At 40.4% G+C, this 15367-nt stretch overlaps 3 protein-coding genes across 3 annotated transcripts; 2 read left to right on the top strand and 1 right to left on the bottom strand.

Annotated features, from left to right (window-relative positions):
* Positions 1-795: 795 nt before the first annotated feature.
* Positions 796-2281, top strand: gja9a (gap junction protein alpha 9a). Its single transcript, XM_078790768.1, has one exon. The coding sequence runs from the start codon at positions 835-837 to the stop codon at positions 2182-2184; it is 1350 nt and encodes a 449-aa protein (XP_078646894.1). The 5' UTR covers positions 796-834; the 3' UTR covers positions 2185-2281.
* A 619-nt stretch (positions 2282-2900) lies between these two features.
* mycbp (MYC binding protein) lies at positions 2901-4826 on the bottom strand. Its single transcript, XM_058053732.2, has 5 exons — positions 4721-4826; positions 4258-4330; positions 3852-3900; positions 3606-3735; positions 2901-3389 (listed from the first exon to the last, which is right to left on the bottom strand). Exons 1-5 carry the CDS (start codon positions 4733-4735, stop codon positions 3345-3347), a joined length of 312 nt encoding a protein of 103 aa, XP_057909715.1. The 5' UTR covers positions 4736-4826; the 3' UTR covers positions 2901-3344.
* A 917-nt stretch (positions 4827-5743) lies between these two features.
* Positions 5744-11972, top strand: rragca (Ras-related GTP binding Ca). The gene is made up of 7 exons (XM_058054007.2): positions 5744-6163; positions 7041-7244; positions 7428-7627; positions 8556-8670; positions 8738-8880; positions 8959-9107; positions 11105-11972. Exons 1-7 carry the CDS (start codon positions 5975-5977, stop codon positions 11257-11259), a joined length of 1155 nt encoding a protein of 384 aa, XP_057909990.1. The 5' UTR covers positions 5744-5974; the 3' UTR covers positions 11260-11972.
* Positions 11973-15367: the final 3395 nt, after the last annotated feature.

Here is a 15367-nt window from a genome sequence, read left to right on the forward strand (position 1 = left end):
TTGGGTGAGCACACCAGGGGTCATATGTCCCGAGGAGATTCAAGCCACCATCGGCAGTCTGGCCACGCTGCTGCAAGGTAAGCACAAACCTTTAAGCGACTATAAATACAAATGTCCACTTTTAGCAACAACTGTTTTTATATGACTGCTACTTTGAACCAAAAAATGCATTATATATGTTAAAAGAACCCTTAATTAATTAATGTAATGTTTCCTATACTGTTAAGACTAAAGCCAAAGTGGTGGTTTTAAGATTTTTGTAAATTTAGCAAAGAAAAATGCTACTGATAACCAAAATGTACATATTTTCAAATAATTTTATGGTAGCAGCTTGTACCGTATCCAGTCAAATCCTGTCAAAACATCCTGTCAAATTATGTACATTTTTAACAATTCATTAAAATATATATTTTTAAATCTAATAAATGTTAACCAAAAATGTACATATTTTCAAATAATTTTATGGTAGCAGCTTGTACCGTGTCCAGTCAAATCCTGTCAAAACATCCTGTCAAATTATGTAAATTTTAAACAATTCATTAAAATATATATTTTTAAATCAAATCCTGTCAAAACATCCTTTCAAATTATGTATTTTTTTTAACAATTCATTCAAATATATATTTTTAAATCTAATAAATGTTAAAATGAAAAAATACAAGTCTTTAAATAAGTGTTAAAATTAACAATTACATTGAGCGTCCTAAATAGGCTTTGGTTTAAGTCAAAAGTTTTCTTCTAGATCTAGATTGTTTTAATCTAGATCAAGATTAAAATATCAAGGGACATAATTAGTCAAACTGTAGTTATTGATCTCAACATGAAAGGTAGGAGATGTCCCACATGCGTTACTGCTGTGTGTGCTTTTCCAGTCACAATGGTAGAGTGAAGATGGGTGACTGGAAGTTCCTCGGAGGCATTTTGGAGGAGGTGCACATCCACTCCACCATGGTGGGGAAGATCTGGCTCACCCTGCTTTTTGTCTTCCGCATGCTGGTTCTTGGCGTGGCGGCCGAGGATGTGTGGAACGATGAGCAGGCCGACTTTGTGTGCAACACGGAACAGCCGGGCTGCAGGAACGCCTGCTATGACTTGGCCTTCCCCATCTCGCTCATCCGCTATTGGGTGCTGCAGGTCATTTTCGTGTCCTCACCTTCGTTGGTCTACATGGGCCACGCCCTCTACAGGTTGCGGGTCCTGGAGAAAGTCCGGCGGAGGAGGAAGGCTGTGCTGAGGAAGGAGCTGGAGGAGGTGGACGCAGAGTGGGTGGAATCCAGGAAGAGGATCGAGCGGGAGATGAAGCAGCTGGAGCAAGGGAAGCCCAACAAAGCTCCTCTCAGGGGGTCTCTGCTGTGCACCTATGTGGCTCACGTGGTCACCCGCTCAGTGGTGGAGGTGGCCTTCATGCTGGGCCAGTACCTTCTGTACGGCTTCCGCTTGCACCCCTTGTTCAAATGCCAGCGTTTCCCTTGCCCCAACACTGTGGACTGCTACGTGTCCAGACCCACAGAGAAGAGCATCTTCATGTTCTTCATGCAGTGCATCTCTGCCATGTCTCTCTTCCTCAACATCTTGGAAGTCCTCTACCTGGCCTACAAGAGGATTAAAAGGGACATCCTGGACTTTTATCCTCATATGTGGGATGAAAGGGACGACTTGGAGTTTTGCAGAAGCAAAAAAGCATCAGTGGTGCAAATAGGTCACAGAAAAGCCACGTTAGTTTCTGCACCGGGAGATTTTGTCTCCATGGAGACCAAGCGGGGAAGCTGCTTCTACCCCACACAACCTTCTGCAGGTTGTCAGGCAGCAAGCAAGCAGGATGAGTCCACCATGGTTCCAGCTGATGTGCATAAGGACGTAGTAAAGAGTCAGGACAAGGAGACCAGCAGTGGAAGAAGTAGCCCACAGAAGCAGTCTTCATCTTATACCTTTCAGACAGCAAGGAGGACAAAGGGGCCCCACGATCCCTCCCCCAGGTGCTCCACCGTGCTGGAGGGCAGGAGCTCAGACACGGACTCGTGCGGATGTGAGGAAATCACCCCGTCGAGGCTTCAAAGCTGGCAGTCCAGCTCAGGCTTAGCGGAGGAGTCCAAATGCAACCCAAGAGCAGCTACCTCCACCGACCGCAGGGCATCGGAAGCGAGCATGGTGAGTAGCAGACAAGCGAGGGACCTTCAAATCTGACTTATAGTGGAACCCATTATCTCCACTGGGATGGTTTTTTTACGGGATTTTGCAAAAATAGGACATGCAGATGCAGAACTATACCTCTGCCGAGGCCAACATGTTAATGTACATCAAAAGTTTTTAAACATAAAATTACTTTTGTTCTTTTCCACTGAATGTGGTCCTAATGCGCATCAGTTAGGAAGTCATAAAATCCTTATAATCCCTATTTGTTTATTGCTAATTGTCTCATTGTGACGTTATAAAATCCAGCACATGAGTCAAAAATACAGTGCTGACCTCCTACAATTTATTGCTAATTCATCTGCTTTGTGTACTGATTTCACAAAAATAAGACGAGGCAAGGGTCAATAAAGAAAATAAGGCTCAGACCACCACCAATGCCAATTATATATTATATTATATATGCATATATTATACTCCCCTACATGCACCACTGGCCAGCCATTTCCCCAATATAGCAATGCTGACCTCCACCAAGGCCAACCTTAAAAGCGGAAAACAATTATTTGAGCATGGGATTACACTTCCTTTGAAACCCCGTGGAGTGGTGGAATTGAGTGAGGGAATTAGTCATTGTCAAGTCTTTTTTTGTGCCAATTCCAACGATCACATCATTAAAAAAAATGTCTTTAGTCTGCCTCAGGAGGTGCTCTGTGAATGTTTTTTTTGGTGTGTATTTAAGAATGACTTTCGATAGAGTACACATTTGTGCAAGATGTGTTTTAATCAAAGATATAGTCACAACAAGTGAAATGTAAAGAAACTGGAGCTCCAGTAAGTGAATAGTCTTCAGGTTCAGTTCTAATTCTAAATATGGGACTGTGGACTCAGTCACAAGATACAAATAGTCTGAAGTGGGGTTACTTCCTGAGCTTGTCAAAGTAAATGCTACGAGAATGTTCTGCAAGCGTTACAATAATGTGTGAATTAAAATGGTGACAATCCAATGATAACATCTAAATCTGCATTTGCGTGATTTCTGAGTATCGGCATTACAATCACAGTTTAGATCATTTTCTCCTCTTTTCACCCTTATGTGATGCGCAAAATTGAACAAATATTGACTGCATATATGTACAAAATAAATTAAATACCGGAGACAAGTAGTGACAATGTAAAGTATCCCAAGTGATATCCTGAAGTTCTGCTGGAGTCTATTCGGTAGCAGGTGCTTCTTCAGGAGGCTCATGGCTCTGCAGCTAGTAAGAGAAGACAGTTCAGGTGTCAACAGTGCTGCCCGGGGGACTTAAAAAAAATTATATATATTAGCAGATATTACACTATTTTGCTATGTCAGCTGTAACACAAAGCTAAGATGTGGATGTTTTGTTGAGATAGCTTAGCATATAGAGACCTATACTATATATCAACAAGTGCAACTATGTCATTAGAAACATACAATCCCACAAACTAACCCTGGCTTTGAGTTCTTGGTTCTCCTCCTCCAGTCGCGCACACTTCTGCCTCAGTTCAATCACTTCCTGCTGCAACGCCTCGGTGTCAGCAGCGGTGAGGCCTGGAGTCCCGAGGTTCTGCTTAACGAATCTGGGCGGGGGCAATGAAGGAATCTACGATACATAGTACAATTGCAAAAATATTTGTAGTGCCACAGTTTGAGAAAATATTGGATATTCCTTCAGAAAAAATGTAAGGAAGGATACTCCAAGGCATTGGTGGGCTTCTCTGGTTGTTCATACAAAGCCACTAGAACTGGAACAGACACATGCACACAAATTCAACTCGATTCACTCAACTACAGAATGCAACAGGCATATTTGTGTCAAGATGTCCATTAGTCTAAGTAGACTACAATTGCACTTTGAAATAACAAATGTAAAAACATTTCAAGTCACATTATTATTTCTGTTAATTGGCCATCTATTGGAAGTTTGTACTGGAAATACATCTAACTTTCTACAGGGTTTAATCCTTTGAAAGTAGTATGACATTTATATAGCTTTAGTCACCTGTTGCTAGGCAATAGAGCCCAATAAAACAATGTAACAAAATACACACAAACACATAACCTTCAGTTGTTAGAATCCCAATTAAAAGAAAATGGTATACCACTGGTGAGACTATCAACAACACCAGCTTTCTCCAAGTATCTGCGAAATTGCTCCCTCTTGTGGTCTGGAGCCTGTTGAAGGGGAACCCACATTAATAAAGAGACTACCAGAAAGTGTCCATAATTTATTTGCATCTAACTGGCAAAAAGTCACGTCAGTGAGCACATGACGGTTTGTTGACATGTAATTGTAAATGAAAGTTAAATTTGGAATAACACTTTTCTTACAAAACTGCCTCTTTGTAAAATTGAACATTGAATACATCTTTTTAGGAATCTTCCATTAAAGTAAGTCAATAATTTTGACTAACTTGTATATTTAATCAAATCGAAGCTGCGAACAAGCGATGCAACAGGTGATTCGACTGGCGCTAATTACTCTTAATAATGAATGAATGAATAATTATCTTGCAGTTGCTAAATAAAACACGTTGGCGTTAACTTTTAAATACAAAAATTTACCTTGTAATGTGCCATGCTGGTACACGTTGTCGAACTATAATTTAACACCGTGGTGTTTGTTGTTTGATTGTCCTACTTGGTAACTACGGCGATAAAGAATGGAACGAATATCAACTTCCGGCGCAGAGCGGAAATGTACCTTTCAATGAAAGCGTTTGTTTCTGCGTTTAGTTAAGTGTAGTCAGTATAGTCAATGAGTTAAATTCCTGGTGACGTGGAATACTTTGCAGCGTAAACGCTCTGATGAATTTGTAATTATTATTTTTGTAAGCGAGTTACGTGGGGACAAATGTAACAACCTGACGTTGTATTGCATTAAGGTTGTGCGTGTTAACTTCCGGTTATTCTTCGTAATTTTAAATAGGAATACGACGTTTTCTGATTATTTCTGATACTGATTATTGTGTACTGAAGGAAGTAATAAATAGAGAAAACGAGACTGCATTATTCAGGCCTTGATTGTGAGTTTTGCAATGGCGATGTCCGTAAAAAGTGACGTCCGTTCGCCGTGTTCAGAGACTCAACTTCCGGTTATTATATGTCATTACAAAAGCCGAAATAAACAAACAAAAAACATCAGGAATGCAAATTTTGTTAAATGTAAAACGTTCTGAAACAGTGAAATAAATACATAAACAGTCCAGTGATGACTTCGACGACGTTGTATGTATGCCAGAAAAACACATTAAATGGCTGGACAAGGACTGAAGTTCCACTGTTTTTGTTGACATTGAATGCCTCACATTTGCCGAAAGCGGATCATTGTCGCCACCTGCTGTTACTTCAAAACATTTGCATTTTGAAATTACATGTAGTTTTGGACGATGTGTGTAAAATGTGCTTTGAAAGCAAATTAAACAAGATTGTGCTGAAGATTTATTTTTGTGACTGTCACAAACTAGTCAGGTGACAGTTATGTGTCTCAGTCAAGTGACACAGGTTTTAGCCAATCATTTTCCAAGTCGGAGCCTAGTCAGCCAATCGGGGAAGAGGGTGTGATGGCTTGTATTTTTTATTTTTTTTAAAACAAGAGAGAGGAAATCCTTAAGGAAACGTGTGGGATCAGCCACTCTGTGTTCTCATGTCTTACCAAGCATTACTGGCTGGTTAGTTTTTCTTTTTTGGGGGTGCTGAACTTGAGGGGTGCATCCCACGACTACAGTTTAAAGGCGTGGTGGTGGCCGACAAGTGAAGGTTGGAGTGTTGGTGGGGGGAGGCAACGAGAGGGCAGAGGCGACCGTCACTTGGCCAAAAATGTCGATTCAGTACGAGGTGGAGCAGCTGGCGGGCAGCTACGGAGTGGCGGACTCGTTCCCTAAAGACTTCGGCTATGGAGAAGAGGAGGAGGAGGCGGACATTGAGGACAGCCAGGCGCCGTCCGATAGCAAACCGAGGATTCTGCTCATGGGACTCAGGAGAAGTGGCAAGTCATCCATACAGAAGGTAAGCCATAGCAGCTAGCTATGTGGTTAGCATCTTGCTAGTCATAATAGCTAACAACTGTAAGCACCAGCAACTGGTAACAGTAATTGCTATTAGTTAGCATTTACACCCTCTGTTAGCCTCCGTGCTTGCTTGCTAGTTAGCTGGCTAGCTCGCACCGGAAGTGGAGCGATAAATTATTAACAGCCAGAGCTTCGCACTGTGCAATTCTCTGATTATGTACACTTAACGTCACGTGACTTAAAAGGCTGACTATAAAATTTGTCAATAATGCCCTCAAAAGTGCAAGTGAGTGAATTGCAATCACATGACAGCAAGCCAGCCACACCTTCCCCTTCTCGTAAGTCTTAACATCAACACTCAATCAACTGTACACTTTAAACATGGCTGAAGTTAACTTAATCGGTGCATTTTTATCAAATTGCTGTCTCCTGGCACCTCCAATGATTAATTATGGGCATGGCGTCTATTTGAGCGAGCTAATTGGTATGTAATTAGTGGCAAAAACATCTGTGGCTGGAGGCAGGGTTCAGATATTTTAATAATTTAATGCTAGTAGCAGAATGTGGAGGTGCCTCTGCTGTTTGTGTGCAACTCATACATGTTACACTTAGCAGTAGTTTTTTCTCCTTACCACTATTATTAGAACAACAGAGTTGTGCAATGTACTGATTAATAAATGAACATAAGGTTAAAAAGAGCTACCTTTCAGTTCCCACTTTCACATGCACATCATATCATGGTTAAAAATGAATTTGAGTACCACAAATAACAGCCTCTCTCCACTTATCACCTGCTTCCAATGACTGTGCCGACTTCTTTGGGTAAATAAACACCACTGCTATGATTACAGCATTTACCGCTTGACTTATTCCAGGTGGTTTTCCACAAAATGTCCCCCAACGAGACCTTGTTCCTGGAGAGTACCAACAAGATATACAAGGACGACATATCCAGCAGCTCCTTCGTCAACTTCCAGATCTGGGACTTTCCCGGTCAGGTGGACTTTATCGACCCAACCTTTGACTATGAGATGATCTTCAGAGGAACCGGAGCCTTGATATTTGTCATTGATGCTCAGGTATTCATGAACACACATGGTACACTCACTTTTTTTCCAACGAGAAGATACTGGTCAGTTGTTTCGGCAATAAATAATCCTTTAAAGTGCATTACCGTCCCCTACTGGGCTGGAATGGAACCCTCAACCACAGCTGTAGACAGTTTACATTTCCAACTGCAATCTGTTTGTCTTCACTCTCAGGATGACTATGTGGAGGCTCTCGGGCGGCTTCACCTCACTGTGTCGCGGGCCTACCGGGTCAACCCAGAGATCAACTTTGAGGTGTTCATCCACAAAGTGGACGGCCTCTCGGACGACCACAAGATCGAGACCCAGCGGGACATTCATCAGAGGGCCAACGACGACCTGGCGGACGCTAGCTTGGAGAAGCTTCATCTCAGGTGCAGTCCAACACGGACGTTATTCCAATTTACAGTACATTTTAGTCTTGGCTGTCGTCCATCGAGTCCATCACAGACATTGTGGAAAGTCGAATGCCTCAGTGATGGTACAATTTGGAATTTAACCTAAGGTTTTAGGAAAAATATGCCTGTAAATATGCTAGACAAAGTCACTTCAGTGTTTGATTGTTTTACTATTAACAGTGATTAGCTTCCTTTTACACTTTGATGATTAAGAGCATCATTCTTGAGCTGTATTTGCATCACATTACACCATCATTATTCATCTATATCAACATGTATGTACTAAGGTTCGGGATATGGAACAAAACTCAAATTTCGCCTTAGTCTTGTGCACTTCACAGCATATTTTACTTCACAGCTGTTATTATATATTTCTATATTAGGTTAGATTATATATATTAAACCAGTAAAATTTGATGGACATTATCTTTTATTTCTAGCATGAGAATTACAGACGGTACAGAAAAAAATATGGCATCATTTGTAGTCAGGGGTTAAAAGTTGTTGTCTAAAATTCATCAGCACAATAGTTGAAGTATTGCTGCAAGATTCCATGTGTACCTTCTAATGAAGACTGGTGCTTGAAAGTGTGACTGCCCCATGCTATCCTAACCTTTGATACATTCATTAAATGTTATGTAAATTATGCAGTGATACAAAAAAGAAGGTACATTACCTGGAATATTTAAGTCTGAAAACCACCAGATTCCATTCAAGTGATTACATTGTTTGTCCAGCCCACCTAAGACATTTGCACCTCATCGCAACCAGAGTCAGCATCAGACCTGCCAACGTCCTTTCCTCACATGATCTTGTGACCGTCAGCTTATTTTACAAAGCTTTTTCAGGAAGTGAGAGGTGTGATCTGCTTGCTGACTTCATTGTTTTTCTGCTCCCCGTTTAGCTTTTACTTGACAAGCATTTACGACCACTCCATCTTCGAAGCCTTCAGCAAGGTGGTGCAGAAGCTCATCCCCCAGCTGCCCACTCTGGAGAACCTGCTAAACATCTTCATTTCTGTAAGGAAGCACTCCAGTGGTTTCCTCTTACTTCTTCCTTCGCTCACAGTCATACATCCTCCTTTAGAATTCAGGGATCGAGAAGGCCTTCCTGTTCGACGTGGTGAGTAAGATCTACATCGCCACAGACAGCTCTCCCGTGGACATGCAGTCCTACGAGCTGTGCTGTGACATGATCGACGTGGTCATCGACGTCTCCTGCATCTACGGGTGAGTGAGTGCCTTGCATCTGAACCGAGCATGTCATTAAAAAAAAATCAAATAACTAATTTGCCGATTGTGGTCTAGTCTGAAGGAGGACGGCAGCGGCAGCGCCTACGACAAGGAGTCTATGGCCATCATCAAGCTCAACAACACCACCGTGCTCTACCTGAAGGAGGTCACCAAGTTCCTGGCACTCGTCTGCATACTGAGAGAGGAAAGCTTTGAACGCAAAGGTAAAAGAGCTGAAAGCTTCCCGAGTTTGGGTACACTTTTTGAAGAGATGGTTTCCGTTACAATATCATGAAACAAAGTTTTGCTTACACTAATATACCCCGTGCTTCTATTAACTCATTCAAACCCTTTTTAGATGGTTTTAACTGATCTTTCAGGGTACACAGGGTACACATATTGTATTCTGTGGCTATACATATCAACATGGAACATACCAAAAGAAAGATTACACTCCCGTCAAGGTTTTTGCCTTTTACGTTCTTTTGTAATCAGCAGAACATACTGTAGGTACTTTTCAGAAAAATATCAGCTCCCGACTAGAAAAGAGAGCGTATCGGTTTCTTGCAAAAATATTAATTTCCAGCATAACTTTCACACAATTTTTTTTGCTTTTGTGACTGATCCAATATCTACACAACTGTACCACAACATAAACAACACAAAAAAGTGTGCTTTTTAACATCAAAATAACAATTTATTTACAAATGTAACAACATGAACTATTTACAATTTTCAAATTTGGAACTGAAATGTGTGCATGTATGCATACGTGTGTGTGTATACGTTAACATTTCCCTACAATATGTAACCTTCTGTACGCTACACTCCTTCACGTTCCTCCACATCCGCCTGGCTGTCATGTATGTTTTTTTTTTCCATTCAAATTTACATGGCCAAGCTGCCACATTGTGGCCATTTTTGTGTTTTTTTTTTGTGTGTGTGTTTTTTGAGTTTTATACTGCCGATACTGATCCCGGTAATCCATGAGTGAAATCGTCCGATACCCATACTGATTGCATACATGCAGTCTAGATGGACTACTGGCTATATTAGGGGTCACCAAGGTTTTTCTTGTGCAAGCTACTTTTACTAAATGAAAATAGCCAATGGCTACTCATTTTTGTAACATTTATATTTATTGCTTATTTCAAGCCAAACGAAGCTCATATGCTTGTTTTACCAGAACATAAACAAAATGCTGGTATGCACAACTCACCTTTTGTATTTCACAATGCGCTTATTTCTAGTCTTCTCGCATTATTAACAGAAATACATGAATGAAGCAGGTTTGCCCACTTCTGCTGGACCCCTCCAGCTGCATCAGCTGCCTTCTGAAGTGCAGACGCAGCCGACTCCCTCTTCTGTGCCAGGAGAGGAGATACAATATCAGTGTGATATTTGTCTGCACAACGTTTCAAACGCTCACTTATCACGCGTCACACTCGTTTTGCGTCACACATGATCTGGAGTCCGACGCAGCCCCGCATATAACGAAAGTTCCTCCTGCACTAAAAGTGCTACATAGTGTTTGCTTGCTCCCAAATCTGTACTGAGGTGGTACTCATCCCCAAAGTACAGCGGGATGGGGCCAGGGCTTTCGCTGCTGCCTGACGGATGATAACATCATGAGCCTTCGGCCTCAAATATCGCACCAATCGAAAGCTTTTTAAAACGCCAACCTGGTGAGACATTTTTGAGGCACGGCAGACATGCTTGTTTGTAATGATCGCCGTTTGATTGGCGTTTTAAAGCAAGTATCAGCCGATGTCGGTACCGTCCTTTTGATCGAAGCACCCCTAATAAATACGTCTTTGGGATCAGGTGTTTGGGTTCACAACACATAAATACGCATTTGGTATTGAATGAGTTAGTTGCTGGGTGCGTCTTTCAAATATAGAACAAATTAATACATGGCCCTTGAGCCGCACTTTGGACACCCCTGCTATAATGGTACTCTGCAGTTGACAGCAAGTTACTCGCAGCCTTTTTTAATGAGTTGGCAACACATTTGCATTTTCCTGTACTTTGCATGTTTGTACAATGGAGTAATATCAACAGTGCATTTTTTAAACCTCCATATCTGTGCAAAAGTGACAAACTGTGGAATGACCTTGCATATGGCTATAATTCTGCTCAGAACACGGGAAAAAGCCGGTACTACTAAAAGCCCGATGGCAAAGACTGTGCAGCTGGTCACCAGTTATCTTCTCCTCTTCAGGCTTAATAGACTACAACTTCCACTGTTTCCGGAAAGCCATCCATGAAGTATTTGAGGTGGGCATTTCCACGCAACGCCTAGGCGGGACGCAGCCCCTGAGCTCGCCGTGCAAGAAAACCGTTGCGCTGAACGGCACGCCACGCAACACTATATAGGCTCTGAACACACAAAAAAAACAAAAGCAAAAAGGGCCAAGAAGGAAGGAAGGAGGGTTAAGGAAGGACCAGGGGGAGACTATCACAGTCTTTAACCTCCCAACACCAACAAAGTGGCCGAAGGAAGGAAGGAGCCACTGGAAGGTCAGGCCAGGACCATAACTGCAACCTGGACCTAAGAAGGACTCTTTCTTTGGATGTCTGGTAGCGTATCGAAAGACAATTGGCTCCAGGTCCAATGGAGGGACCAACGGTCACCGCAAGTGATGCACCCACCCAGACCACTTGTTCAGAAGAGAAGGATGGGCACTGTGGAAGATGGCCTTACAGAGCCTGTCTCCGGCAACAAGCTCGCTCTCAGCACCTCTTGACACCTCGCCCCCAATGCTGCCCGGTTGTCACCCGTGGTGGTTTCACTCATCTCAAGGGAAGCACTCGAAAGGGATTGTGTGTGTTTGAATGCAAAGGTGTGTGTGTGTGTGTGTGTTTGAATGTGTGTGTTGTGCTGGCGGTTGAAAGAAGGTTTACAGAGACTTATGTCCCTCTTCTCAATAAAACTAATTAAGAATCAATACTCTTGATTTATTTTCTTCTGTGAATATGTTGCTTGTCGAGTTTCTTTTACAATCCACTCTAGTCACCTCCTGACTCACCACAACTGTGATGAACGATAGAATGAACATGCTGTGTGAAAATAAAACATCTCAATGTGCTGTTTGGTGTTTAATTGGTAGCGTCTCTATTACAGTAGAGCCGTCTGACTTTGGAAAATATCAATATGATGTAGCAGTCGTTTCTTACAGGACAGTATCAATACATGCTTTAGGTGTCAAATATTGATTTTATACCTCTCACCACTTATGAAAGCATGTTTTATTAGATTTTTTAATTACAAACGTTTGCTAAAATATTCTAACCCTATCTGATCAAAATCTTAAGACCAGTTGAAAATCGCTAGAATATGAATTTTACCCATATGGACTTTTTAATGAGTTTTTAACTATAGCTACAATATGCACTAGCAAGAAGGGAAAACATTTGGAACTTGTATTTTTTTATAAAACAAATGTTTTTCCATCTGATCAAAAAGTTACGACCTGCGCTGAGCCGTAGGATCCGATTGGCTGTCAGTCAAGACACAGGGTGGTCCTCGACCCAAATGAAGGACCTTATTGGGAAAAGGTTTAAAAAACAACAAACAAATTCAAAGACCTCATCTCCATCAACGCTACAAAACTGCCCGTTTAGACTTTGCCAGGGAGCATCAAACATGGGACATTGAAAGGCGGAAAAAAGTTTTATTCTCTGATGAGAAACAAATTATTTGTTTTTAATAAGTTGCTTTTTGTCACACCTCCCCTTTCTTGCTTTTGCATATTGCAGCTCTACTAGTGCAAAATGTGAATTCAATCTGTTTTTCCAACTGGTCTTAAGATTTTCATCATTGGCAGGCTTTCAGTCCTGCCAACATGTACACATTTATAGTACTCAACATGCAATTAGACTCTTGAATACTCTTGTATGTGCTCCATGTTATTGTATTTTCCTGGTTTCCGTTTCAGGTTCATTTTGTACAGTACAGATAAATGAATAGTTATCACTTTTTTGAGTATTTCAAATTGGACGGCGTGGAAAAAAAATTGTCCTTTAGCATGACAGAACATAACTGAGAAGCACTCGTGTACAGTATCAGTACAGTACTGATACATAGGTGTCAAATATTATTATATATTTATTGTTTTTATTATATATATATATACTATATAATTGTATTTATATATATTTAGTATTATATATTATAATACAAGTGTCCAATTTATGTTTTGTTATATATTACAAAAGGTTCCATAATAAAACATACACAGTGACACACTATACCTTTTGATTTTAATCTAGTATCAGATGCCATTCGATTGTTTACCTAATGAAGTGGCCTGTTATATTGACCACTAGATGGCGGTATAGGACTGTTTGACTGCTCAAAATAATATTTGCAGCGTCTCATGTACAGTTATGGTGAAATGAATAGAGCATGCTAATGTACTTCTTGGTGTAATTTACATAATAATCTGGCAAGGCATATTATATGATATTATCTTTAATGCCTCAATAGCATACATAAAAAACAATGTCAATAATCCTCTCCACCACTGTGGTGATGCATTCAGTGGCGAGCGTGCAGACTCACAATAAAACACTGACAACTTTGTTTTATCCACTTCTTTATTAAACCTGCAATTTATATGTGTGGGTGAAAAAGAGAAAAAAATATCCCTGTGATGCCCCCCCCCCCCCCGCTCATCTGTTTAAACTCTCCTCCAAAGCACCACCACCTTGCTTTGATGCTTCCTCAAATGGGCGCTAATTTGAGTGAAATTATGCATCCGCATGTAGCCCGGCCATACCAGGGAATACAGAGTGTGACACGGATGAGGGAGTTGGGGGTGGGAGGGTGGAGATGGAGAATTAAAGCGGAGGGTGATGCGATGGCACTGAGGCCTGTCTTGTGTTTTGTTGTTTGGGGGTCACTTGAAAAGTCAGACAAGGTCATGTTTGTGTCTGGAAGCTTTCACGGGTCACACCATGCAGTTGATTGATGAACGTGTTTATTATTGCGGTTGGTGAATCATGCTGAGAGGTGTACCTAATATTCTGGTGACCTAAATTAGCTCAACATTTATCGACACATTTCATTATGATGCTAGTTTTAGTCTGCATGGATGATTGCACCCTGTGTATACAGTATATTCTGCCTAGCAACAACTGACAAAATATTTCTGCAGCCTCATGGAGCTAAATAAGGTAACCGATATATTAGGAACATCTCTTAGTATGATGCTGTACAATTGTACGACGCTGCAAGCCACGTCATACAATATATTTAAAAAGGAAAGCAGTCAAAATTTGGTCACAAATCATACAGATAATATAAATGTTATATGTAATTGTAATGAAAATATACTATCCAAAGTCATTAAGTTCATTAAGTAGAAAAGTCACCCAAATTAAAAATAAAAATGAATTCAAAAAAATTAATAAATTGTAAAATAGTGAAAAACTTACCACTGTAAAAAAACAGTTATAATTTCTAGAAGCAAAAAATATAAAATTCAAAAAATATTTCAATGAGTGCCCTGCATTTACTGTAAATGATTGAAATGTGTGGAGTCAAGAAATATAATTAGTGAGAATTAGAGTAAATAAAACAATGACAGAAGTACGTTTATTAAAAAATACAAATAATAATAAGAATGTGTAAAAATAACATTAAAAATAATTTTCTAAATGGTTAGCGTGAAGGAATCAATGCCAATATAAATCACTATATTGATCTAGCTTCACTTGAAAAATTGAAAAGTTATATTAACCAGATAGTATTATAAATATATCAGATATGATTCTCATTTTTCGGCTAATATTGTTATTAATAATAATTTGGAAAAACTACAGTAAAAAAAATCAAATATACTCCAATCATTTGAAATATTTTAATGAGTGTCCTATACTGTATCAGTCACTAGATGGTGCTGTTTTCTACTTTTTCTACTGTTCCTCAATTGACTCAGCCTTCAATATACAGCAGATAAACATGAAGATCAACAAGGCTTCCGTCCAGAGATGCATAAGAATAGGGCCGGGTGGGGGGGTGTGAGTTGTTGGAAGAAGAGGCAGTGCATGATGTATAATAGAGTTAATTGTCTTATTTCATCATAGAGGCAAGACTGCTTCTCTATTATGTTATTACATCCAATAAGGCTTACAGTGATGACATAAAACAAGAAGAGCATATAGTATATATTTTTTATTCTTTACACATCATGCTGACTTCCGCTTGTCGGTGGGCCGTTCATCTCATTGCAGCGATGAATGTGACATTAGTCTCTTAATAGAACTCCCTTATCTTGCATCTTTACCTTTTATTAAAGATGAAGGAGGGGAAATGACTTTCATGCAAGCATGTAGTGTAAGACAACTGGAATACATCCACTGTATTGGAAGGCAAAACTGGGGAGGATTTTTCTGTCTCTGTCTGTCGTTATGTTTTTTTAATCCTTCCGTGTGTTTTTGTTTTCATCTGGAATGTGTTTGACACACTTCTTATTTGCCG

The sequence above is a fragment of the Doryrhamphus excisus genome, linkage group LG5, assembly GCF_037039965.1.
Source record: "Doryrhamphus excisus strain RoL-2023G ecotype Guam linkage group LG5, RoL_Dexc_Guam_v1.1, whole genome shotgun sequence".
Classification (NCBI taxonomy): Eukaryota; Metazoa; Chordata; class Actinopteri; order Syngnathiformes; family Syngnathidae; genus Doryrhamphus; species Doryrhamphus excisus.